Below are 27,497 nucleotides of genomic sequence, written 5' to 3' on the forward strand. Positions count from 1 at the left end.
GGGATTTCTACACAGCTGCAGATAAAGACTAGGCCAACATTAGTTTTATACTGTAAATCTAAAATAAAAAATGTAAGAACGTTGTGAAACCCATTTAATGGTTTTATCTAACAAAATATTCTGCCTCACTCCATATTCCGTTGGCGTTTAGTACGGTAGCCGACAAATGGGCTACAAAGGCCAGAAACATTTCCATTAGGGAAACGGGCTGCAGATTCAGAAAACTATTCAAATATAAAGAAAGAAAATGTGCTGAAACACATGCAAATGAAGAAACATCTTCACAAACTAGTAGGGATGTAACAATACCAAAAAGTCCACGGTACGATATTTATCGCGATATTGGAAAACAATGTGATTTATTTTTCTTTATTAGATAATAAGTCTCATTGTACAGCATTTTAGTAGGATAGTAGTATTTTAAAGTGTCAACAATATAATAAAACCCTGAAATAGAATAAATCCAGTTTCACTTTAGTTTTTCTAACTCACTCACTCACTCACTCACTCAGCATCATTAAGGTTATCTTTTAGGAATATGAGCATGTCCACATTTCCAGGTAGAAGCTGGGATGTTTGGGCGTTTACAATATCCCCTGCTGTGGACAAAACTCTCTTGCTTGGTACTGATGTTGCTGGGACAGAGAGATATGCTTTGGCCGTGACAGCAGTGGGTCAAACTGTGCATTGTCTCTCCACCACTTCAAAAACAATACAGTGTTTGCCAAGAAGGTGAGGCTTATTGACAGGGCGAGATATAAACCTACTGTTGGTACTTGTCAGTGTCTCTAGGTGTGTACATGTAGCCCTCGATGTCCTTTATTGTTATCTGTTGTTTTATGTCCATGTTGTAACCTACTTGCTGCCATGTTGGACAGGTCTCCCTTGAAAAAGATATTGATGATCTCAATGGGACCACCTGGTTGAATAAAGGTTTAAAAAAAAAAAAATCTATATTTAAAAAAAATTATAACAATTATTAAAAAAATAAATAAAAAAAAACGCGGCATATTTTGTCAGTCTCACGACAGTATTGAGAAATGTATTTACCGCGATATTCGATATATCGTTACATCCCTACAAACTAGACCACACATGCTCTCACATAGTTAAAATAAGCTGATAAAACGTACACTTTAGGAAACTTGCCAACAACAATGACAGTGGGCCAACTTTATCAATCCCGATTCTCCGTTTGCCGCTCACAAAGACATGCACACATTTCTATTAACGGGGTAGTCTAAGAGACAAAATAAGCTTTGAATAAAAATCAAAAAGACATTCAGAACGTCTTGTTACAACTTAAAAGCACTATTAAAATTCAATTTGTAGGAAATGATGGTGAATGACACGTGATCATGCTATGGGAAAACTAATCCAGTGTTTAAGAAGCAGTTCAGACTGGGGATGTGCATCTCCATCACTGAGGCCGATACGATGCGCATCTCGATACGTTGCCAATGATACGATACATTAACGATACATTTGAAACACCAGGCGATGCGATACGATACGAGTCACCCCTGTTGCGATACAGTTCGATGCGATTTGATTCAACATTATGCAAAATAATGATACAATTCAATTTGGTACGACAGAGGATTTTGTTGTATTCCTTATATGCAGCAAATCATACATTAACAAATAAGTGCTTTACATATTTGGTTCTCTCTACAAGTATTGCGCATCGCATCATGCTGTTTATTTTTTACCTTAAAAAAAACAAACACTTGGACCTTTCACAAACTGGCCCTCTCACAAGTATAGTAGTGTTCTCTGTCTCCAGATTAAAGTACAATGTTATACTGTAACACCTCACAGTTAAACAATGTAAGGATGCATTGCTCATGATTAACAATGTGCAAATAACAGCTACCATCGAGCAATGCCCATCGGCTGACTCACCAGTGAGCAGAAAGCAGTGGGTTCTATATGAAGAATAAAGAATACAAAGAACCTTTCACAAACAGGTATTTCATAACTGCTTACAGGAAGACATTTAAACTATTATTGTCCGTCACAGGCTGCTGTAAACTAAACACCACTCTCTCTGACAGAACACCTCACTGAGTGATTTAACTCATAGTCTAACTTTCAGGTTTCTCTTTTCAGCCGCAGACCCCATGTCGCCTCTTTATGTGCGTCGCTAAGTTCCTCGTACTACGTGTGTACTTTAAAGCGGCTTGGCATCGTTTACAATTTGCGAGCGATTTTTCAAGTTGTCCGTCTTTCTTGAAAAATCCGAAGTGTTGCTAAACGTTTAATTTGTAGGTATTTTTCGGTGCGCTGTGTTTCTCTTCCTCCTCGACTCCGTAGTGCGAATCAAAGATCGTCTCTGCTGAGTGCTGACAGGATGAGAGGATATTACATTACATTGCATTTAGCTGACGCTTTCATCCAAAGCGACGTACAATAAGTGCGTTCGACCAACAAAATACAAACTTGAAGAAAACAGAATGATAAAGTACATCAGGCTTCATAGAGCAAAAACATTTCAAGTGCTACTCAACTGGCTTTAGATAAGCCAGTCCTTTGTTAGTATATAAGTGCTTTGTTGATAGTTCTATCGCTCGAGGTGGAGTCGAAAGAGATGAGTTTTCAGTCTGCGCCGGAAGGTGTGTAAGCTTTCTGCCGTCCTGATGTCAATGGGGAGCTCATTCCACCATTTTGGAGCCAGGATAGCAAACCCACGTGTTTCTGCTGATGGGAACTTGGGTCCCCCTCGCAGTGCGGGTGCAGCGAGCTGTTTGGCTGATGCAGAGCGGAGTGCACGTGCTGGGGTGTACGGTTTAACCATGTCCTGGATGTAGGAAGGGCCAGATCCATTCGCAGCATGGTACGCAAGTACCATTGTCTTGAAGTGGATTCTAGCAGTTACCGGAAGTCAGTGGAGGGAGCGGAGGAGCGGCGTGGTGTGGGAACATGTAGGAAGGTTGAAGACCAGACGAGCTGCTGCATTCTGGATGAGCTGCAGAGGTCGGATGGCACATGCTGGTAGACCAGCCAGGAGGGAGTTGCAGTAGTCTAGGCGTGAGATGATGAGAGCCTGGACCAGAACCTGCGTCCCTTTCTGGGTCAGCGGGGGACGTATCCTCCTGATGTTGTAAAGCGTGTATCTGCAGCAGCGGGTTGTAGCAGCTATGTTTGCAGTGAAGGACAGGTTGTTATCTAGGGTCACACCCAGATTCCTGGCAGTCTGAGTCATATTATATGAATGAATCGTTTTTTTACCTATGCAAAGACGCTACAATCGATGCATCGCGAGTTCAACCCAAACTGTAGCCGATGTGCACTCTTTCAACCGGTGCACTCGCATCTTGAACGTTTATGCCGGTGCACCGATGCGAATTGGTGAATCTTAACATCCCTAGTTCAGACCCCCTCCCACACAGCCGGAGATGCACACACTGAACAAACAGTGCTGTAGACACTAAGCACGGATGTTCCTTGTTTGTGGTTGAGCTTTTTGGCGCTTTCTGGCCTTATTCGAAGAGCATGAACTAATGGAGTCAACGACAATGTTAAACTTGGTTAACAAATGTACTTGGGCTCTATTGATAAACGTCCAAAAATGTCTGAAATTTTAGGAGGGAGGCATAAGTAGTGCTATTTTTTTATTTAAAGGTGGTAAGTTTGAGAAACCGGCTCGAGATCGCTAGAATTTGAAAATACACAACCGGAGAAAATCTGCCACTTCCTTACAGAGCCCCTCCTCCAACACACACGAACGCGCACATGACCAATGAGGGCACGAGATAAGTTTGTGCCCCGATGGAAGGCTGACAGGCAGGTAGGCGGTCCGGCTAAACGGATTGGTTGTATAGTATTACGGCTTCTACAGATGACATTTTTTTATGGATTTTTTTGTGAAAGCACTTAAGATATTCATTGCTATCGGGATGTTAAGAGCATTCCATGGAATATAACAACAATTCTATAACACATAGGTGTGAGCAAGCTCTCTGATTGGTCAATAGGCGTGTTTGATTCCACGATCAAACAACGGTCAAATAGAACGTGCCTTTCACAACAAGTCAGTATCCCTCCGCGTCTGAGAAAAACGGTATACCGTTGGGCCGAAAAGCAAACTGCCTGCAGTTTGCTTTTCGAACTGGAACAAGAAAGCAAATGCCCGAATCAGCAAAGGCTTTTACCACCATCCAAGGAAGTCGGTGAAGCCTGGGGATGCGGTGTGGTATAGCATGGAGCCCTTGGGGGTGAACAGCCTGGGGTCCATGATGACCCGCATTAGTGAAGAGGCTGGCACTGCTACGCGTTACACAAACCATTGCGTCAGAAGCACCTGCATACAGCGGCTTGCGGAGGCAGGGTTGGAGGCCAGAGAAATCATGTCCGTTAGCGGGCATACAAATGAGTCATCGCTTCGCAGCTACTGGGCTCCATCTCTGGACAATAGAAGGATGTGGAGCAACGCGCTTTTTGCCGGTCCGGGACACGCCATGAAACGGCCACTGGAGGAAAGCTCTTCCGATAACCTACCCGTGAACACCACAGCACCACCTGCAAAAAAAGTCTGGCATGGAGTTCATGGAGAGCTGTTTCAAAAATTGCACTTTTAATGGCAGCATGAACATCCACCTTCATTCTGAAGCCAAAATGTTAAATATGTAAATAAATAAATAAATAGCTTAATTCAAGAATTGTTGTCAATAAATTGTTTTCAATAAATTGGTTAATAATATATTATTTACTATAATTATATCAATAACTGTAAACGGGGAAGCAGGAGTGTTCGATTGATCGGCTAGCGTTACCAAGGGAACTACTTTATAGGAACTACTTTCTGACGGAGATTAACTCAAGCAGAAAGTGTAGGTTTGGGAGCAAATTAGCCCACATTATGAAATAATTTTACGATATTGTTGATTACAATGATAGTTTGTGTTATAGAATCGCAATCATACACGAGAGGCCGTTCTTGAACGTCATTATTGGTACTCCAGTACAGGTGTACGGACCTTGGCGCAAGCGCCTCGGTCCTGCCGCAGTACTGTCGTACCAATAATGACGTTCAAGAACGGCCTCTCGTGTATGATTTCTTAAGTGTATCTCGAGCCGGTTTCTGAAACTTACCTACCCCACCTTTAAGAAGTATTGAATAGGCCTTTTTTAAAGTCATTTATTCGTAAAGGTGAACTCGCACCCTGAGGCCTTGTTCCTATCTGTTCCAATGGTGTTGTAGAGTACTGTGACTGAGTATTCTGGTATGCTTATGGCGTGTCAAACAGTCATTTGCTTCTTGAAGATGAGTCGGCAAAAAGGCTGGTGCCATTTGACTGGTGCCGTTTGCTTGATTGGTCTTAAATGTACTTGCTGTCACCGCAGAGCCAGCAGCGTGCCTTTAGGGACTGAAATGTCTTTCCTCCAGTGGAACACTAAGTTCAGATTCTTGATAACAATAGGAGAGGATAAAGGGGAGGCTACAAGTCAACCGCCTCATGACATTTTACTAAGACTACAATTTACCTTGAGCGGAATGATAATTATGGTGGAAGGAGCTGCCTATTAATATCAGGACAACAGAAAAGCTACACACCTTCTTCTGTAGACTGAAACCCTACCCGTTTTTCTGGTACCTTGGCCATTGACGCCAAAAGAAATTAGCACTTGAAAATATTAATATTTGAAGCTAATGCACCAGCAATGGTTTAGCTTACTTAAAGGTGATATATCTGCATTTTTCAACCAAATTATACTTTTTATTCTTCGTAAAAACTGAAATGAATATCATTTTGTTGTTCTAAAATTGAAATAAGTAAATGTTATGATGCTTGATCAGCTGGCTTTTATAAAGTCATTTTAATGAATAATATTACTAAAAACCTCCAAATTGTTCAATACTGACCGCTAAACAATTGAACACTTTCCAAATATATTTATGTGAAACCCTATATTGCATTAAATGGCAAAAAAAAACTTTGTGTTCCAATAAAATGTACTCTCATATTAGGTATTTTGTTTAGATTAATGTGTATTGCGCTTATTTATGTATCTAGTACGGTGGCTGACGGGTGCATAAACGCTACAACGGCCCAAAACATTTCCATTAGGCGACTGAACAGAAATATAAAAACACAAATGTGCCAACTTGACAAAACATCCGCAGCATTTAGGCAACATTCACCAAACACAACTGCGGTAAACACAAACGCTGTTTCATAACTGTAAGCGTTTTGTCAGTATATTCAAAATGACTGGGTTAGGTAGCTCGCTTACAGCAGATCTGCAATCATATTGAGAATGAATCATGTGATTACATTGTTGAAATAAGCCAATACAACAGTGACATTGAAAGTTGGCCAACTTTAAAATCCAGTCCCAGCTGTGTGCATCACTTTTTAGTGTCCCCGTTTCCGTTGTGTTTCGAACTTCTTGCAGCGTTTGGTATTTGCAGCATTTAGTTTGAACCTGTCAGACACCATACTCTTGATGCACTTACTTTTACATTTGATACAGACTTTTGATGACTAACATTATTTTTCCTTCTCTTTCTCAGGGGAGCCTGAGTTTTCAATCTCGAATTGGATGACTCCCTGGTAGTTCGGCCCGGCAGGGCTTTACGGAGACCCGACAGTAATGTTCTGAGTTGGTTCAGGCTTAAATTCAAATGGAGAGTTTCATTTCTCTCTAAACTTGAGTTTTGCCATTTAGGTAAAGCATCTGGAGTTGTGTGTGTGGTAAAAATGCCTGACTTGCAATCAGGTGTTTTTTGTAACCCGCACAGAAACGTTAGATTCCCATAAGTTTGGTTTCTGTGAAACTTCCATTGTTTGTTACATTAGAGTAACAGGTTGTCCTCAGTTAGTGTGTCCGTGGAGATTTAAATGTACAATTCTATGAGAATATTTTTTATTATGACAAACAATTGGCTTTTTGGACCGTCTCTAGGGTCAACTATTGTTTTATAAGGCTGGGTAGAAGAAGTGCCATAAAACAATGTTTTATGTAATATTAAGGGAGCACTGAACCACAGTTTGTAGTTCAGTGCTGTATACAGTATTCCAAAATGCCTGTGGTTACATGAACAGGATTATTCTCTTGGAAGAACAAGATAATTTCTCATAGAATTTCCATGTCAGATCTTATAAAGGACGTTTGCACCGAGGACTTTTAAATAAGTATTTTATGGTGATGGGTAGTAAATCCACTTTTCATATGTGTTGTTCCTACTGGGAGGATGCAGTTTAATCTCTGTGTTCTATAGAGAAGCATTACAAATGTGTTTAGCCTAGCTAGCTTAGCTAAATTCCCTGTGTAGACTCTACTGTATAAGAGGTTCTGTGATGACCTGATCTTAGTCTTCTATACTCTTTGTTTACTATTAAAAAAGATGGGAGTATTTTGCCATGCTAGATGGTAACTAAGTGGTAGACCACAGCTTGTATGACATGTATTGGTTTGGAACGAAACTTTAGTCGTGAACTTATTTAACCTTGAATTAAATGTCTGGGTGTTTTTTTATGACAGTTTCATACATATTCATTTATATGGCTATAATGTGAGGGGTTATATATTATAAGGAATTAATAGTTCTCTGAAAGTGCAATTTTTCAGTTATGCTCATTATTTTACCTTTGTATTTATCCACCAAGTGAACAATGTTTTTTCTCTTTTCAAAGTTGAAATTGTATGAAAAGTTTTGGTTAACAGAAAACTTGAGTCATGTGATTCTGGTTTAAACGTTTATTACATTACACTGCATTTATACCAATTATATCTTGTATTTGTATTACTTTATAAGTCATGTGATTGGTGGTGGGCACGATGCATGCTGTGTTAACAACATGTGAGTTTTCATCATTAAAAAACTCAATACACTTTTGGTTTATTGAACACTGTCTTTTAAATTATTTCTTGCTTGACGTTAAAGTGCAAATCTTTAGTTGATTTATTTATAGTGTCGTGGACAGTCCCCATCGATGAACTGTCACAAAAACAGTAAATGGAGCAGCTTTAGCCGACATGGCTAATTTACAGCTGTTGGCCAGATGGTAATAGACACCCTTAAAATTACAATATATCAACAGCATTAGTTATAAGAAAATATATAAAAAGGAGGAAAGAGGATAAAAGAGAACAATAAACAACACACGTTACTATATACAGTACATGTCACATATAGCACATCACAATCACATCACAGAAACGAGGGGCAACATCCATGATCACAACATGTAACACTCACGCCATACTTAACACAGACTAGTGTGTGCAGGTGTAGTTCTCAGTGAACCATGTTTTTAAGTGAGCTGTGAAGGTGGGATGTGTATGTATGTATGTCTTTGATTTTAGTGGGTAGAGTTCCAGTTTTGTATTGCTGTGACCGAGAAAAATACATTGAAAAAACCCTAGAAAGCAAGACTTGATTTAAAGGTCCCCTATTATACTCTTTTCCATCAATATATTATAGGTCTCAGATAAAACATGTCTCTGAAGTGGCTGAAATACCAAACCGATCACCCATTGCAGCATCCCATAATCCCCTCTGTTTCAGCCCTGTTTAAAAAGTGCTGATTCTATGTGATTGGTTATACAAGCCAAAAACAATTTATGACATCACAAAGTGGCCAAAATCTGATCAGCTCATTTTCAGACAGGTTTTATACAAATGGATCAGGACAAAAAGAGAGTGAATCTTTTTTCCTGAAACGTTCAGAATCCCTTTACACAGAGGGGACACATGTTGATGTGTAAAAGACATGAAAAAGTGGATTTGACTGATAGGTGACCTTCAAGATGAGATGGATGAGTGATTTAACTGTCGAGCCTTCCTCCATTACAAAGCATTGAAGCAGAACACTCCCCAAGCTGTCGGCCTCTTTCATGTGTCACACAACTATTCCCTAGATGTGTTGGTGCTTGCTGGGCCAGCGTAGGTAGATGAATAGCTGCGAGTTGTTTGTTTCTTCGCACCACAGTTTGATGGGAGAACAAACCTTTGGCATAACATGAGAAACCGTGTCATGACACCCAGTTAGGAAACATATACATATGACTAAACAAGATCCTGTGCCAGATGTAGAGACATTATCTCAGGTCAGGTTTACACACCTTTTTGTACAACACATTTCAGAAGCTTTATCACAGAAACATTTCAATCTTGATCATTTTAAAGTAGTGTTTTTATGATTTGGCTGTGTTTTTCCTCTTTCACACATATTTCTATCTTAAAGTTTGTACATATCATTATAGAGATGAATCCCCAACTATGTGCTAAATTCACCACTTATTTTTGGTTTTTGACCATGTAATTTGCAATTGTGTAGCTCAACTTACATTAAATGACACACAGGTAACGCTGTGTGCTGAAAAAGGAAATGAAAAGCAATCATAAACACATCGAACCCAGCCAATTTAATCAAAATTGAGTGACGTTCAATCAGCTGAGGAAAAAAACCACTCTGACATCAATGATATGGGTGCGGCCAGAGGTGCAACATGCTTGAGGGTTTAATTCCGGAGAGCTGTAGCAGTAGTTTGATTCCTGTAGATGTGTGCAGAGGGCCTTCAACAGGAACACTCGCCACAGTGCTGATCATGTCCTAGCTATTTGGCCTATCTCTCCATAAAGCTGTATTCACATGATACGAAATGTTGTCTTTGCTCACAATATAACTGGCCAGCTCACCAATTTGATCAGACTGGGCTCTGGTTTCAGACAGAGGGTGAACAGAGGTATGAAAAAACCTTTTTGTACATTAATGCATTTAAACATGTCCCAATAGAGGCAAACAAATACAATTATGAAACCTGAAAATGAGCATAACAGGGCTGGTAAAACACAGAGTTGCACCACTTGTTTGGTCTCTCCCAGACTGGCCTTATTCTACCCCCTATCTACTCACCAAGCAGAATTAACCTCACCCCCCACCCCCTACTGTTCCTCCCCCACTGGCTGCACATGCTGCTCATAACATATTTAAAACATTCTTGCTGGTGTACACACAGCCTCAAACAGAGCTGCAGGCCATTCTGCAACACTGAGCTCCATCTAATCCTCTGCTCTCCACCATTACTAAAGTCTCACTGTAGGCGTCCCCACCCCCTTCCCTCTCTTTCCCCCCGTTCTTGCATCACATACCCTCTCCCACATTGCCCACCCCCCACTGGCTCTAACGTGATCCTGTGTTGCCTTGGTATTACCTCTTTTTTTCTTAAACCAGTATCTATACTCACAACCTTTTCAATATTTCACTGAGCAGTGGCGAGCCGTCAGGGCCCTCTGTGAGGGCCTAAGATATTCTACAAAATAATATTTTAAAACATTAAAACAAATTATATATTTTTTTAGTTATATTTTTCATTAGTTTTACCAAAATAACTTGATTTAATTGTATTTAAAATTACATTTCCAAAGAAATAAATCCTTCGAATCTGCCTATTCAGTTTATGTTGGAATGTGAAGGGTTAAATTAAAGAAGCTCGTCTCTGCGAGTGAAGAGAGAAGCTGTTGGACGTCCAGGCGGTCCAGCTATGAATTCACAGAGGGCCCCGAACGAGAGAGTAATGTCAAATGACAGTACAATTGACCAATCATATCTTCCCTCTAAATGGGTGGGTGTTATTATCGCGGACTTTATGACAAGTTCCGCCCGCTGTGAAACTTGTCTTGTTTCCATAGCAACAACAACTTCCTGTCAACAGCATTAACTCGCCTTCAAAATAAAAGCATGCCAAATTGCACTTAAGACATACAACTGTAACGAAAGTAACAAACACAATGCAATATCCTTTTCAATTTCAAAGAACACAAATAGGTTTATTTACAGGTGTTGTTTTGTGTGGTAGAGGGTCGCTTTCATTGATGCGTTTTGCACCCCGTGCTGTTGTTTTGATATTCCGCTGAAGTATACGCTGTGACGTAATAACTCGAGGGAAGGGGTGAGGGTCAGAGGGCCTAGGTATAAAAGTCATGGCTCGCCACTGTCACTGAGCATGGTTAAACCTGTTAAGCCCGAGAGACCCCGGTACCGGGGCACTGCCACAACATCTTGCAGGAATATAAATATAAATATAAATGTTTTATATCCATGTTACGGGAAGAAACTCATCTAACTGATCATTATTTTATTTTTTTCAAAATAAAACCCACAATGCTAACGCTGAGCCTCCGAAATCGCGACTTTATAAACAAAAACAGACATCAAAACATGTGGTGCTACGTAGCTAAAAATGCTAACATGGCTCACCTGTGTTGTAGTCTGGTCAAAAGTGGTCTTCAATGGCATTACAACGATTGGTTAATCCAATGTCCCTTTGAAATCATTTCTGATAATCCATGAGCAATAAACCTGCTTTTCGGTTTCCAGATGTCAGAGCTAGAGACAGCTTCACTCTCATGCAAAACTGCGTGTACGAAGCCCACACCTTTTTGTTTTACCATGTGTGTGAGTGGGGAGAATCCCCTTCGATTCTATTGGCTCTAACGGTCAGAAAGAGATGTCAATCACCAAAATCGACCAATTGGTTCCAGAGAAACGGTAAAACCCCCATTTTCACCCAAATCACCTTTTTGTTTTACCATGTGTGTGAGTGGGGAGAATCCCCTTCGATTCTATTGGCTCTAACGGTCAGAAAGAGATGTCAATCACCAAAATCGACCAATTGGTTCCAGAGAAACGGTAAAACCCCCATTTTTACCCAAATCACCTTTTTGTTTTACCATGTGTGTGAGTGGGGAGAATCCACCTCTCTAAAAAGGTCAAATGTCACTTGTTTTGCATCAATCTTGATGCAGGGTACTTATTATATGTTGTACTTTGGATTCCTAAAGCTTTTAGTCTACCTTACCATCATCCAAGGGTAGTTTTCACCAGTGCTTGAATTGGGCTGGTACTCATTGGTACGCAGTACCGGCACTTCTGATTTTTACCCATGTGGTACCGGCACTTCTTACGGAGTACCGGTACTCAACCGCCGGTGGAACGTCATGACGCATGACAACAAATATGCCCAGCCGGCGGCATCTCATGACCCATCTCATGACCCATCTTATGACCCATCTCATGACCCATCTATGGCGCGCTGCAGCGATAGACTAGAGCAGAAAAGACATCACATAACGTTAGCATTTCGAAAATGTTAGCGTGGCTTAATAATAGTGCGAAAAGACAGCGGTTGTCGCTGGACAAGGATTCCCTCTCTCCTTTCCTGCTGAAAGATGGTGAGTGTACTCGGGGACGAGGAGTCATTTAACCAGCCACCAGTAGGAGTCAGGCTTTACTTTCTTTTATATCCATAAAGAAAAAGTAAATCTGTTTACAGTTGTTTCATATGGATGTTGAGAGGTATCCATACATCTCTTCATTTTGCTCTCAACGTGCACCAGATTGATGCATCTAACTTCAATATTTAAAAAAAAATCTTCCCGGGGAAGCATGCCCCCGGACCCCAGGGCCACTCCCCATTTATAAAAATAGCACTTTACAACTGCACCCCCTCTAATCTCAGAAGCATCCCGAGTCATTCTGTTTAAGTAGTGAGCCTTTCTAAAATATACAGTAAAGAGACAACCCCACCAGCATTATAGGATATACTACATGACTTTGAGCCAAATACTTGTTTTTGGGCTGTATAAATAAATTGACTTGAAACAGTTGCTGATTTTTTAGAGTACTGGCACCTTTTTTATTCCAATTCAAGCACTGGTTTTCACTATAAGTAAAAAAGAATTTTTGGACGGACACTATAATTTACAGTTTTTTATGTTCAATCTGAATTTTCTTTAAAATAAAAAACATCTATATTGTTCTGACTCTTCTATATCCAACTCACAGGTTTATCATTACTGTGAAGCTGACCGTTGAGCGGCCCAGACCAAGCAAGGAGGCAGAGGCAGAACGTCCAAAAATATAACCCGACGTGGGCATTTATTAAAACATGGGCACAAAGTTCACAGCCTCAATCCTGCTGTTCTCCTTAGAGGCTTCTCAATACTCAAATTTCCCCTCCTCGACTCCCCTCCTCGAGACTTAGTCCCGCCCACAGGAGATGCGAGCGGAGGACCGAGGAGGGGAACCGGGGAAAGAGGAGGGGAAGCAGCAGACGTTTAAAGAAATGAGAACTCCTCTCCTCTGAGCGGTCATATTAAAGCGACGTCCGTTCATTATTACGTGGCAACAGCTGCATCAGCTGTCGAGTGTTTTGTCATATTTTATAATCTCTGTTAGATCAGCTGAACATTGTTCCCCCACATATTTACCTTGAATTCATTGAGAGTGAGGTATAATGAGACAATAACAGGCTACAGATGCGGACACACACACACAAATATATTTATATAAATATATGCAATTTAAAGTATGAGAGCACTCTCATAATAACGTAACACAATCAGAGACTGGATATATCCCCCCCCCCCCCCCCTCTCTCTCTGGTCGCTGAAATGGGGAATTGAAATTACGGGCCAAAAGTTGTATTTGCAAGTATTAAAAGTAAGCAGAGGACACCAAACCAACTGAGACCTGTCTGTCCGCCGCATCTGCGCACACACTGTACCACACACACACCTACACACTGTACAGGACATACCTACACACTGTACCACACACACACACACACACACACACACACACACACACACACACACACACACACACACACACACACACACACACACACACACACACACACACACACACACACACACACACACACACACACACACACACTGTACCATACACACCTAAGCTCCTAAAGCATAATCAGGCTACAGCCGTTGTGTATTTTAGTATGTGAAGCACTAAATGTTCTTAGAAAAATATCGACTCTTTGTTTGTATATATCTACTAAACTAAAGCAAATAAAGAGAGTAGGTCTGTTATACTGAGTGATATTTATTTTACACACTGCTCTGCTTTCTGCAGGACCTCACAGCTGTTCTCACTGTAAACATCGCGTTGCGATGAGAGCAGTTTCTAAAATAATATCCAGGGGATGCATGCAGAGCTGTCATTGGCTGAGATAAGTCCGGCCGTGTGTCACGCCTCCACCGTTCCCGGAAATGCATCCGCGGAGGAGCCGTGGAGGAACCATCAGTGTATCCTCGGTTATAGCTCCTCCAGAGAGCCTCCTCGACGCTCGATCCTCGGTCCTCGGTGTGCATTTAGAGAAATGAGACGTCCTTCAAAATGGCGCGCTGAAATTCATTTCCGGGTCACTACCGGAGGACCGAGGAGTCGAGGAGTCGAGGAGGGGAAATTTGAGTATTGAGAAGCCTCTCTTGTCCACATCCTGCAGCCACAAGGATCTCACACACACACCCAGGCCCTTTCTCATTTCATCAAATCCCCCTCCTCGACTCCTCTGTCCTCCGGTAGTGACCCGGAAATGAATTTTAGCGCGCCATGTTGAAGGACATCCCATTTCTCTAAATGCACGTCGAGGACCGAGCATCGAGCGTCGAGGAGGCTCTCTGGAGGAGCTCTAACCGAGGATACACTGATGGGTCCTCCACGGCTCCTTCGCGGATGCATTTCCGGGAACAGAGATGTTTCAAAGAGTCGTGACGCACGGCCGGACTTATCTCAGCCAATGACAGCTCTGCATGCATCCCCTGGATATTATTTTAGAAACTGCTTTCATCGCGACGCGATGTTTATAGTGAGAACAGCTGTGAGGTGCAGAAAGCAGAGCAGTGTGTACAATATATATCACTCAGTATAACAGGCCTACTCTCTTTATTTGCTTTAGTTTAGTAGATATCTACAAACAAAGAGTCGATATTTTTCTAAAACCATTTAGTGCTTCACAATAAAATACACAACGGCTGTAGCCTGTTTTAGGAGCTGTATGTATGTGCGTGTGTGTGCGTGTGTGTGGTGTGTGTGGTGTGTGTGGTGTGTGTGTGTGTGTGTGTGTGTGTGTGTGTGTGTGTGTGTGTGTGTGTGTGTGTGTGTGTGTGTGTGTGTGTGTGTGTGTGTGTGTGTGTGTGTGTGTGTGTGTGTGTGTGTGTGCTGTGTGTGTGTGTGGATGCAGCGGACAGACAGGTCTCAGTTGGTTTGGTGTCCTCTGCTTACTTGTAATACTTGTAAATACAACTTGTGGCCCGTAATTTATTTTCCTCATTGTAGCGACCAGAGGGGAGAGGGGGGGGGGGGGGGGGGTATATCCAGTCTCTGATAGTGTTACGAGTTATGAGAGTGCTCTGTTTGATTCTGAAATTGTATTTATTTATATAAATATATACACATATATGTGTGTGTGCGTGTCCGCATCTGTAGCCTGTTATTGTCTCATGACACCGCACTGTGAATGAATCAAAGTCAATATATAAGTGGTCTTGAACACATGTGTCCATCAGACAGAGGGCTGCTGTGCCTCCTGTCATCATTAATGGGCGTCTCTTTAAAATGACCGCTCAGAGGAGAGGAGTTCTCATTTCTCTAACCACCTGCTGCTTCCCCTCCTCTCTCCTCGGTTCCCCTCCTCGGCTCCTCCGCTCGCATCTCCTGTGGGCGGGACTAAGTATCGAGGATAGGAGTCGAGGAGGGGAGTCGAGGAGGGGAGTTCGAGAAATGAGAAAGGGCCCCAGACAGGGCAACAGAGCCCAATACCCACACTCCAATCATCACAACACGACACAGGTGAGGGGGGAGGAGACAACACAGGACACCAGGTGCACACAATCATCAGCCACAGATAACATATACTGTGCAATCACGCTAACAAAGTGCCACATTACCCGGCCTGAAGCCGTCAGTCCATAATGACGAAGCTGCCTTCGTCACAATTACTTTGAGGAAAAAGATTATTAATTTAACCCTTTTAGAAGGGAAGATAAGGTCATTTGTTCTGGGAATGTTATTTTTCGAGCCTGAGACCTGAAAAACAGGCTCAGGGCTAAACTGGATGCTGCTGGTGATGGAAGTTGTCATATGGAATTTGGAACGCCTCATGTTATTGGTTATTAACTGGGTTTTAAGCCACAGTTCTGAACACAAAACTAATTTCATGCAGTTTTTTTAGCTGCATTCACACTTGAAAATGACAAAACCCAGTCCAGTCAACGACTTGTTTTTCAGAGTGTTTTTGATGGACCACAATGCAACGCATAAACGAAATTGAGGAGCTGTTCACGGCAGGAAAAAATTACAAAAATGTGGATAATTATAGACAAAACCTTGACTATGAGATGAGATTGGTGTATCAACTTTTGTTTACAAGGTCGGGAATGAACTGTGATGCTTTATTTCACTTTTTCTTCTCAGTTTAATTAGCAGCAGTGTTCCAAGGTTACCATTAGGTTTACATCCATCTGTGCATGTATTGCATCATTTCCAGTAATATATTTGTTCGTGTACTGACTGCAAAAACAGAATACAATGACAATGTGAGTATGACTTCTGTTGAGGTCAGACTTCTCAAGGAAAAATAATGAAGTTGCTTTCATTTCGATGTTCTCTCAATAAGACTCTCATTAAAATCAGCTACATGTCTAATGAGCTCACACAAATCATAAAGCTCCTGATTTTACAGCAAAGCCCATCAATATGTTGGTCAAATAATGTTCAGATTGCCATGACGTTTTGTGTGGATTTTCACAAGCCAACTGATGACTTTTGTCTTTGAAATTAATTTAGCGATTTGCTATCATGTGTTGTAGTCACCATTTGACCATCACTTTGAGTCAAGGCAATGTATACCACAAAGTAATAGACTATAATGAAATTAGCTGTTTTATGCTTGTTTGTATTTAAGAATGAATCGTCCTGTTTTTGTTCCCATACAAGAAATATTCAAATCCATTCTCGGTTTTGCTAGGAATTGACTAAATGTTTTCAAGCTCCCCAGAGGATACGCCCTTTTCATTTTGAACACTCGATGACTTAAGGACAAAACATTCAACATTGGCAAAGTGAGACGGTTTGATCCAAATGATTACATGTTTTTTATATTATTCTAGGGGTTGAAATGATGGTCAACAATTGTGGTCAAGACTAAAATATGGTCCCCAGATATTAAATTCTACACACTTTGGTGATCCTCTAACATTTCCACTGGTGCCACAATAAGGTTGACATTTGTGTTTTTTGTGAGATGTCTGAGGATGTCCATGTCCCTTAAGGATGTTTTCCAGTGATTTTAGTGATATTTTCTCAAATGCCACCAGCATGTCAAAGGTTTAAGTTCCTCAGTAAAAAAAAAACCTATATTAAGAATATATTGTCACAAAGTTTGGGACAGAAATGAAAGGTGCCAAGAGGATGTATTGTAAGGAATTGTCGATCACCTGACTTAACTTCTAGCATCACGATCCAATTGACAATTTAGGTTTTCCTTGATATCAATAAAATAACTGGTAGTTTACTTAGGATAATTAATAATAACTTTTAGATTCCTGACCTCACAGCTTGACACATACATGTACCTGCCTGGTGTGAGAGTGTTTGAAGAAAGATGTATGACCTTAGCCAAAATGCCAATTTACGGTTTCAAAACCAGAGTCCACAAATGAATGGGGGCACTACGTCCACTTCTTATTTAGAGTCTAATTTGTTTTGGTGTTTGGGGCAGAGTATAATATTTCAGTTTTTAACATTGAAAAAGCTTTAGGTCATCTGAGTTGAGGCATATTTCAAAAAAAATATGTGATTGGTTTCCTCTGGCTTGATCGGTATATAATTGGGTTTCAGTTGCATAACAATGAAAGTGATTCTTTAAGAAGTTGGCTTATGTAAGCATATATAAGGTGAACAGAATAGGTCATAGTACAGAACCCTGTGGTAACTAACTATGATTTCATTGAGAAATTGTCGTTAACATTAACAAACTGAGACCGTTCAGATAAATAGTACTTAAACCATTTTAATGCAGTTCCTTTTATTAGTTGCTTAGTGTAGTTGCCCTGTTGTATACGATCTACATACAAAACAAATGGCTTGGTTTATGGAATACATGTTATAGATGAAACTATATTCTTGCATGCATTATATTTTAGTGGAAACACTTTATTGGACATCCCGCCTACAAAAAGTGAATGGAGTATTTGTAACATTTCAACAGCTTTTTATATTCTTCCATCACTGGTGTTCTACTACCTTTTCTTCCTTGTTTGCTTCTATGCCTCTTCTTCTGTAATTTGTTTTGATTGAATTGGACCTTTTTAGAAAGAAAACTGTACAAAGCTAAACATCTGTACTGGAATGTGGTACACTATTTCTTGTTGCAGGACTACTGTGTGCGTGGCTTTTTCTCAGCTTAGAGGGACACCTGGTGGTGAGAGAGATCTCTGTACAGTAAATCTGAATGGAAATATGTGCGCTTACTAAAACTGGATTCACTTCTCCCTGTAGACACGGTATTTCCACCACTCTCACTAGAACCATTCATTTGAAATGTGTTCAAATGTGCATATCCAGTCAGTTTTAAACAATATTTTATTGGGTGGATTTGATTCTTGGTAATACTATATTATTTGCTTAGTATGTCAGAATACATACAGGCTACACAGCTTCATTCTGCTGATCGATTGAACATATATTGCTCAATTCAAAATGAAAACATTTGTAATGAAGCACAATTATGGCTCTGAATCAATCTTATGTATAGCAAATGTATCAAGGGATATCAAGTGTGTTTATTTGTAAAGGAATCCTTCTCCTGACCCTTGAGGTAGCCAGACTTTAAAAACATCAACAGGAAGACAGCAGGTCACATTTTCTTCAGTTGTGTCCTTGTTATAATGAGTCAACAATATCTATTGACACTGACTGACTCACCCCTTGAATGCACATCATGTGACCACATCTTGTTTTGTTTAATACTGTGAACCCTGCACATCCCAGCGAATATTCTGCACCTTTCTGTTTAACACAACCTCTTTTAAAATCTACACAGCCCTCCACTTTTAATATACTGTACTTTGTCATATTTTGACTTTTTCGTATATTTATATTCCATGTAAATATTTCTCTTTATTTTATAAATGATAAATCGTTTTTTATATATTTGTATATATAAATAGTTATTTAACTTTGCACCATACTTGATAATAAACGTAATTCTGATTCTATAATAACTGTCTGTTAAAAATCCAGTAAGGTGTTAGTGATCTGTCAATGACAAAACGGTATGCTTATTTCAATGTAGTCCTTTTTTTAAAGCTTGGGGAAAAAAGACCAGGATGGGTAAATTGTGATTTTATCATTTTGTATAGTTATTTTATGCTCTGGTTTAAGGTATTTTTACGTATGACTGAAAGAATTGGCAGAAAATATGTTATTTAAATAATGTATATATAGTACATTGTTAATTAAAATGTATTTCCCCACATATTCTCTTATTTTTACATGTGCTTTTATCCTTCGATTACACTTATCATCTTAGATATTATGAGCTATGATGATTTAAACAATATAGAACTCGTTATTAATGTTTCAACAAGGCTCCGTATTAATGTTAGTGGATTAAAATGTTAAATAAATCCAACTTTAAATGATACATTTTCCCTCAACATGTATTTTAAATGTATTCGCTATATTTATATGCTTTTTTAGATAGTCATTTAGCCCACTTCTCTGCCTTATATTCGTGTTATTGTATCATCTATTTAACAAATCAATAATCTGACATGAGTAATATGCAATGGCGGAGATCACTATTGAACAGGCTGCAACATCCCATTATAAATCATGTGTCGGCATTACAATCCGTTTTCACATTGCATCTTTATCAAACAACCAAACAGAGAGAATCAATAGATTTAACGGCATTCTCTGTCAACCCTCTACTTTCTTATTCTGATAGTTCACTCGCATCTCTCCTCCTCCTGCAAGTATTGTGTGATATTGCCTCATGCACTTGAAAGGCCTACGACTGCTAGGAGAGATACCAAGAGATTTCACACACACACACACTCTCTCTCACACACACACACACACACACACACACACACCCTCAACGAGCTGGGAGATGAGATAGGCAAATTATGTTGTCTGTTGACTGCCGGAGTTTTGATATCACTCCTGCCCTTAGGCTCAATCATAATGCTGAAATATTGGTAACAAAAACATTAAAGATACTTATTAGTATTTTCATTTGAACATTTCCTTCTGTTTGGAGAAGTTGCCTCGATCCAAGCTCCTGCGTCTAGAGGGAACATGTTGTTTTGATGCTCAGATGTCAATCAAAACCTCACGGAAGAAACTGAAACGTTGACTTAAATGAATTATGTCAACAGATTTCACATAACTGTATAATGTTAGTTGAAAGCAATACTATTAAGTCTAAATAGGTTCAACTTAATATGATTGCTTTCAACTAACCTAATATATAGATGATAGATATATACTTTATTAATCCCAAATTGGGAAATTCTTTAAATACAGTTTAGGTAAAGTGAACATTTCAGTTTTTTCAGTGCTGTCTTGCTGTGCTGCCGTCCAGCGGTGAATCCTGGGAAATAACTTTAACTGCATTGCAGCCCAGAAAGAGGGCAGCAGTTATTATGGGCAGGGTAATGGGAGTGCCCCTCTCTATCTCTTAATCCCACCCCTCTTATTCTGCGTGTGCTGTTTTGGGTGTGATACACTGAAAAAACTCAAATGTTGACTTCAATTAAATGTATTATGTCAACAGATTCCACATAACAGTATTAGGTTAGTTGAAAGCAATACTATTAAGTTGAACCTATTTAAACGTTTTACTCTGGCTGTCAACTTACCTAATATAGTTATATGGAATCTGTTGACATAATACATTTAATTAAAGTCAACGTTTCAGTTGTTTCAGTGTATGGACGGTTGTGTTGTAATGTCTGCGGAATGAATGAGCAGTGAAAAACAGTCCAAAAGGCAGAGGTCAATGATACTACATAACTTGGTTTATTTGGCTGTCATTTTCCTGATGTATAATATCCTGACATTGACATCGGTTATTAGTAAAAGGACCTGAATTTCAGACAAATTGATTGATTGAAAGGAACATTCCCATGAAGTTACCCAACAACGATTTATTGTTGCGTCAACAGGTGATTGTTTGTCCGCGAAATACAGCCGAAAGAGACAAGAGAAGAAGAAAAAAAGGAAATAAAGCCAGTGAATGTTTCACATAGCGGGGAAACAAAGAAAAAAAGGCCTGAGCATGAATCACACTGGCGGGGGGCGGGGGGCTCAGGGGAAAGTCGCCAGCTGATGAGAAATCAGTTGAAATTGGAGATCTTGAAGCCATGCAGTTAACAGAATATTGCCTTCAAATAACACTCGCACATGCTTTTTTTTCCAAAATCAAACATGCATTGGGTATTCCAGTGGGGGGGGGGGGGTAAAAAGAGTGTAAATACTCAACATTTTAGCAATGCAAATTCTATAAATGTTTCCGATTTGTAGAGCACACTCTTTTTTATTTCCAGCAATCCCTTTTATTTCAGTCATTTGATTGTTGAAAGCAAATGATAAATGAACATTATTAAGTAAAAATATAAAATAAAATATATATTTAGCGTGGATCTGCCTCGATGTGTGTGTCACAAAAAAAACACAAGCATATTCCGTCACTACTAACTAATTCAGTTTGTAAAATCATCGCAAGCACAGAGTCAGTCATCGCAAGGCTGTGAGTGCAGTTCGGATCACAGTGGTCACGGACAAGTCCAGCATCTCCTCCACCTCACTAAGGCTTCTTAGAAATAGTCACTCGTTTGGAAACTTCCCCGTTTCTTTCTCCTTTTTTTTTTGGGTCATCCTCTTGGAACATATTTGTTTTGTTGTTGTTTAGAAAAGAACTATCAAAATCATGCAACTACCATTTCATTCCTGTGAGACGAAAAAGCCAGTCTTGACTTGATTTTTCTCTTGGTGCTGGTTTTTGGGGAGTTCTGGAAACGGAGGTCGGCGTTTCTTTTATTCATTTTTTTCAGGCACTGCCGTCTGTTTTGTGCCGCTGACTGCGAGCCTTGTAGACCTCGATGAGTAAATCTTTGACGTACTGGATCTCTCTCTCCACAGACTCCGCCTTGTCACGAAGCTCCCGGTTCTGCCCCTCGAGGCCGTGCAGCTCCTCCTCCAGACAGTCCAGCTCCGCCCTCTTACGCAGCCTGTACCTGCAACACAAGGGACCGCTTAGTTCCACATTTCTGCTGCCTTGCATCTTTGTTAACGATCCTTGCGAGCGTGACCCCTGAGCTACATCACACAGACATCTCTCCCCTGAGAAAACTCTGATCAGTTTCTTTTCCTTCCAACTTTTTACTATCATTTTTAAGACTTTTCCTGCATATTTAGCTTTTCACATCTCATACACAGACAGAGCAGACTTAAATAAATGGTTAGGTGGGGCTGAATTTGGCAGGCAGTGAGGGACTTTCCATTCCCCTCCTACACACTGCAGGACATTTAAAGCTTTATGTAACACTCCTGCCATGTTCAGTTTCTATTGACAAACTTTCACTTCTGACTACAAGTCTAATTTGTATACGTTTTTGAGGCATGCTTTCAAAACGAGGAGGAGAAGAAAAGAAAAGCTTACCTGTGAGCAGCAGTTTTGTTCTGGTCTCTCTTCTTCTGCTTCCTCTCTCCGGGGACGCCTTCCACAGGAACGCTGCCCATCACCAGAGCCGGCTTCATGGAGCAGTGCTCATCCTTTAGCCTCTGGGTGGGGCGGTGGATGGGGGCACCCATCAGCGTCCCCTCGCCCTCCCCTCTGGACAGACATTCATAGCTTTGGTCTGCAAGGCATTCTGGATAGAGGTAGTGGCCATGTTGGGGCTCCACAGCCTGAGGCTGTGACGGCTGCTCGAGGTCCCCTATAAAGCTATGGTAAGGCTCCGTGCTGGCCATGGACTGGTGGAAGTAGCCGTCTCCGGCCACCATTGTCTCTTGGGGAATCCCCCCGGAAAGTCCTCCATCCTTACCGCAGTGCAAGACCTCCAGCCCCGTGCTGTCGTAACTTACATTGACCTTCACATTGTGCATCAACTGTCCTTCGCGCTTGTGGTGGCTGTCGTACGAGCCACCCAGACAAAACCCTCGAGCGATCTCCTCGCTGCAAAACATTCCCTCGGAAAAACAATAACTTTCCTCTTCCTTCAACGATAAAGCACATTCTCTCACCTTCTTGACGCTGCTGAAGCTGTTCTTGCTCACTGTCTTCAGCGTGGAGTAGTGGTTCACAGACAACTCCGCACTTCCTGAGTAACTTCCCCTCGAGCCCCACGTATCGAGTCCTACTTCCTCCCCGACCTTCACTGCCTCGCTGATGATCCTCCGCCCGTTATTGTGGTGGTAACGGTGGTGGTAGTTGTACGGAGCAGGCCGTGCAATTTTGGTTCTGGCGATTGGACCGCCACAGAAGCTGGCCAGGTCCAGTTCCCCTGTTGCCAAGGTAACAACCACAGGGCTGGTTTCTGATTGGCTGGTCCCATACGAGCTGTAGGGTAACTGATAATAAGACTGGGAGCCCATGGCTTGAGCACCCTTGTCACATTTTGAGGATTTCTCCAACTTGTTTGTTGTGGTTGTGGTCTCAGAGCGGAAGTAGTCCTCCAGCTGAGCCAGCTCCTCCTGCAGTAGAGAGGTCATGACCTCCAGATCCGAGGGCACCTTGACATCTTGTTCTAACGGCGAGGGTGGAAGGGATGAGCTGGGAGAAGACTCGGTCGTCGACACAAATGAAGACAAATCAACTTTTTCCGTCATCCAATCTGAGTGACCATCACCTATGAAAAAAATCAAAAAAGAATAATAGAATCAGTAAAGCAATCCATTTTTTTTCATTTCAGCTGATTGTGTAAAATAGCTGAAATAAAAACTACAAATTTAGAAAAAAAATCTTAAATCACGCAAAGAGGATAAATCAAATTAAAAATAAGCCCAAAATGAAAGAATACATCCGAGAAATCCAAGTGAACAACTAACCGATCATCTGAAAATGATTGAACAGCATCGTCTGCGTTCGATAAATATCCACTTAGCTGTACTCACTGTACGACATTAGCCCCGTGCTGCACTGCGGCTCCGACCTCGGGATGTGGAAAAATAAAAAAGCGTCTTGGCAAAACTCACCAATTAAGTGCTGCCTCTCCGCTGGCTCCGCCCCCTTCCTTGGCCGTGATTGGCTTTGGCTAGCCTGTCGGAGAGGGGGAGCGCCAAGCTCGCTCGTGGAAATGGGAGGAATATTCCTGCGAAGGATCGATGCCGCCATTGTGTCTTCTGCCTCGATTAAATTGTTCAAAAGCGAAAACCATGCAATGGGTGGATGAAATAATTGTGGAAACACCTGAAGACCTGTGGGAAAGAAATTAGGAAAATAAACAAATGTTAAAAAATATATATATATATATTAATGTACATTTCAAATTCCATCCAATAAAGCGTTAAATATTTCCCCAAAAAGTAAAAAATAAAAATGCATATACATATTTGAAAGCTAAAACAACAAAATAAAATAATTATAAAAGTGTATTCTGTTCAACTTAACCCTTTACATTTGTGAGCACCTGTAACCTCATGCTGTGAAGCCATTACTGATTAATGTCAAAACATAACAATTTCCCAAAAAAAACTAAAAACAGTTAGTTGAAATACTTTGAACAAACAATAAACATGAAAAGATAATAAAAAAACATTGCAATTTGTTTAAACATGATATAGTCTTAAGCACTACCTTCATAACCTAATTATATACTAAAACATACATACATACATAGATAGAAAGCTATTGTTCAGAATGTAAGTAGTAGTTGTCAAGTTAAAAACAGTATTAAGGAACACAAAATAAATAAATTCACATTTTAAAATAGTCACAATTACTTTAACATAGTTATTTTAAAATACTAATAAAGGCTAATAAAGTCCTGTAAAAGATGTTAATACAAAATAAATTCAGGATTAAATTAAATGTTATTTTAAAGAGTGTCTAAAGTGGTTTGTTAGCTTTAGTAAGACTTTATTCACCTAACTTTCCCCCAAAGCCAGAAAGCACTTCTTACTCACCCCATAGTTTCAGAATAGTCTTGGAGTGCGTCGCGAGAGCAAAGCACGCGGAGCTTTATGGTGAGGAAGAAGACGGTCGAGGTTTAAAAAGCCATATTATCCCTTTTCATAGTCAGCGAGTCTTCCTCAAGTGCTATTTCGACGAACAGAAATGCAGACAGAAAGTTTTTTAATCCGCTACTTCTGCAAACTCCTATTGCTCCGGACCGGATCACAGCAGACGAGATTCATCCGCAGTTTACAGAGTTCAGCTGGCCGTTACGTCATGAACCTGGGGACTTTCCCATTACCCAGAGACACGCTCAAATAACATCTCCTCATTCCCTCACTGTATAAACACACTGTTATTGTATCTCATCTGAATTTTCTCCTTTAATTTGACTAGTTGTATGTTATTCAAGTTGCCTTTTCATGGTAATATTGACATAAAGTACAAATAAGATGCATTTAAAATGACATAATTTCGCTTTAACAGTATTAAGGATGTATCTAGATGCTGAAAGTATTGCAAACAAATGTATATCGTAACTAAAATATTGTAGGTTGCCTGCCGGTAAAAGCTTTTTGACAGAAAAACATGGGCATGAACTCTATCTTATCTAAAAGTCCCGTCACGCAACAAGAAAAAACATAATAAAAACACGTAAAATATATTATTAAAAACCTAAATATCCTTAAAGAGTTGACCAGAGACAGTGTGGAGAGCATTCAGGGAGAATTAAGCAAACGGTGAAGCCGGTACTAGTTTTCGTAGCGCCACAGCGGAAGGACATCATGTTGCAGTTCGAAGGTGTAACTTTAGTTGCAGCCCTGTTGCATCAGATCCGCAGGGGATTCGCTGAGCGCTGTAACAATGTAGCCTCACCATTGGTTTATGTAGGGGAACTTTTTTATTTCTATTGGCCTGCCATCGGTCTTCCACTGATTGCTAATCATTACACATTAACACCAGCCTGGGACTGCTTTGTTGTAAATTATCACAAGTTAATAAAGCATAACCTACAACTAGGATCATAACCTGACAGACAGCCACTTAAAATCTATAACAACTCCAGATATGTTGCTTTTCTGAATGGTTCCCACTTTAACCTCAGTGTATGCTACTTAGTGTATTGCTGGATTAACTTTAAAAGATTCTCAATTGAATTAAAACATTTAGCCTGCTAACATAAACACTGAATACAATCCCAAGTAAAGTCACTTTATTAAACTTTTTATTTTAGTAATTAAGTTACCGGCTATTTCCACGGCTTCTATTCAAATGTGTTATCATATTAAACACTTTACTTTGTTGTATCTTAAGTGGGAAATATAATTTAAAAAAACATTGTGTGAAACTGCAAGAAATATAGATATTATGTCACTGTGTTGATGGTTAAATGGTTTTATTAAGTGTAATGACTAACGCAATATATTTCTTCATGATATACGTATTGAAGGACATTAAGTTCAATTGAAGTTAAGGATATACTTTATTATTAATCCCCCACTGTGTTCACCCATCCTCGTTTTTTTTAACCTAGTTGTATCTAACTTATATTCCTTTTTGGTAGATGTACAGTAGAAGAAGCTAGTAGAAGAAACTTAAGCAACCTCCACACATAAAGTAGTCCTTACAGACACCGATTCAAATGGTGTATTTGAATCTGCAAGGATGCAAAAGAGCAGTGAGGTTAGATTCAAAAAGTAACTTCTATGATCTGAATCCAAAACAAGATAGATGCTCACAGGTAACTCTGCCACTCATAACAGTCAGTTTGTGAATCATCAGTATCCAGCTCGTTGATATTTAAAGAGAAAGACTGATCAGTTTATATTTAGAGTATACATAGGAGTAATACAGCTCCTCATTTGACAATATTAGTGCAGTACAAAACCCTGTATATCCATTCCCACTGTGCATGTATACTGAAAGGTGTATCTGAGTCAAAATGCATTAACCGATGCCACCACACACATCGTTCTTTACACGTAACAAATCACTGGGGTGACACACACACACACACACACACACACACACACACACACACACACACACACACACACACACACACACACACACACACACACACACACACACACACACACATGTTGAAACACATAACCTTCAAGAAAAATACCATCTTTAATTAAAAATAAAAGTGGAATGTGTAACATTTACAGTTAAGATATCAACACTGCACTACAGTACACTGTGTTCACCTCACCACTGTTTATTCTAATTGTATTACAAAATGGTCAGCAAAGTCAGTAAGATATAGATGTGAAATATAGTAATAATATGTATTCTTTTGTTTTTGTTTGCTGCTGTGGACAACCATAAGTGGAGGTGCCTAAGTAACAGGTAATATATGAAAATAGATGAAAAAAACACACTTGTAATAATAAGAATTAAGATATCATTTCAACAATTACTGTTTTCTTATAAACTTTTAATACATATAATTATATTTAATAACAACTACACTAAAGTATATTATCATAATTCAAAAATTGAAAAAATAAGAAGAAATATCTTTAACAAAACGGCTCTTAAGTTACCTCTGG

At 40.1% G+C, this 27,497-nt stretch overlaps 2 protein-coding genes across 2 annotated transcripts in view; one reads left to right on the forward strand and one right to left on the reverse strand.

Annotated features, from left to right (window-relative positions):
* The window catches only part of LOC117457741 (NF-kappa-B inhibitor zeta), a 16,970-nt gene extending 9,174 nt beyond the window's left edge, over positions 1-7,796 (forward strand). The window contains exon 6 of the mRNA XM_034097960.1: positions 6,518-7,796. Within this exon, the coding sequence (XP_033953851.1) occupies positions 6,518-6,550 (33 nt within the window). The 3' untranslated portion in view covers positions 6,551-7,796. The remainder of the gene's footprint in view (positions 1-6,517) is intronic.
* Positions 7,797-20,820: 13,024 nt separating this feature from the next.
* Positions 20,821-25,190, reverse strand: atf5b (activating transcription factor 5b). Its single transcript, XM_034097765.2, has 4 exons — positions 24,951-25,190; positions 24,021-24,242; positions 22,486-23,674; positions 20,821-22,060 (listed from the first exon to the last, which is right to left on the reverse strand). The coding sequence occupies exons 2-4, from the start codon at positions 24,157-24,159 to the stop codon at positions 21,874-21,876; spliced, it is 1,515 nt and encodes a 504-aa protein (XP_033953656.1). The 5' UTR covers positions 24,160-24,242; positions 24,951-25,190; the 3' UTR covers positions 20,821-21,873.
* Between the last annotated feature and the right edge of the window lie 2,307 nt (positions 25,191-27,497).

The sequence above is a fragment of the Pseudochaenichthys georgianus genome, chromosome 13, assembly GCF_902827115.2.
Source record: "Pseudochaenichthys georgianus chromosome 13, fPseGeo1.2, whole genome shotgun sequence".
NCBI lineage: Eukaryota > Metazoa > Chordata > Actinopteri > Perciformes > Channichthyidae > Pseudochaenichthys > Pseudochaenichthys georgianus.

Excerpts from the sequence above, each read along its gene's own strand:
- atf5b (XM_034097765.2), bottom strand. The coding sequence starts at position 24,159 with ATGGCGGCATCGATCCTTCGCAGGAATATTCCTCCCATTTCCACGAGC. Across the intron at positions 23,675-24,020 it reads GGAGAGGCAGCACTTAATTG|GTGATGGTCACTCAGATTGG; the intron begins GTGAGTTTTGCC and ends TTTTTTTCATAG. Across the intron at positions 22,061-22,485 it reads AACAAAACTGCTGCTCACAG|GTACAGGCTGCGTAAGAGGG; the intron begins GTAAGCTTTTCT and ends CTTGTGTTGCAG.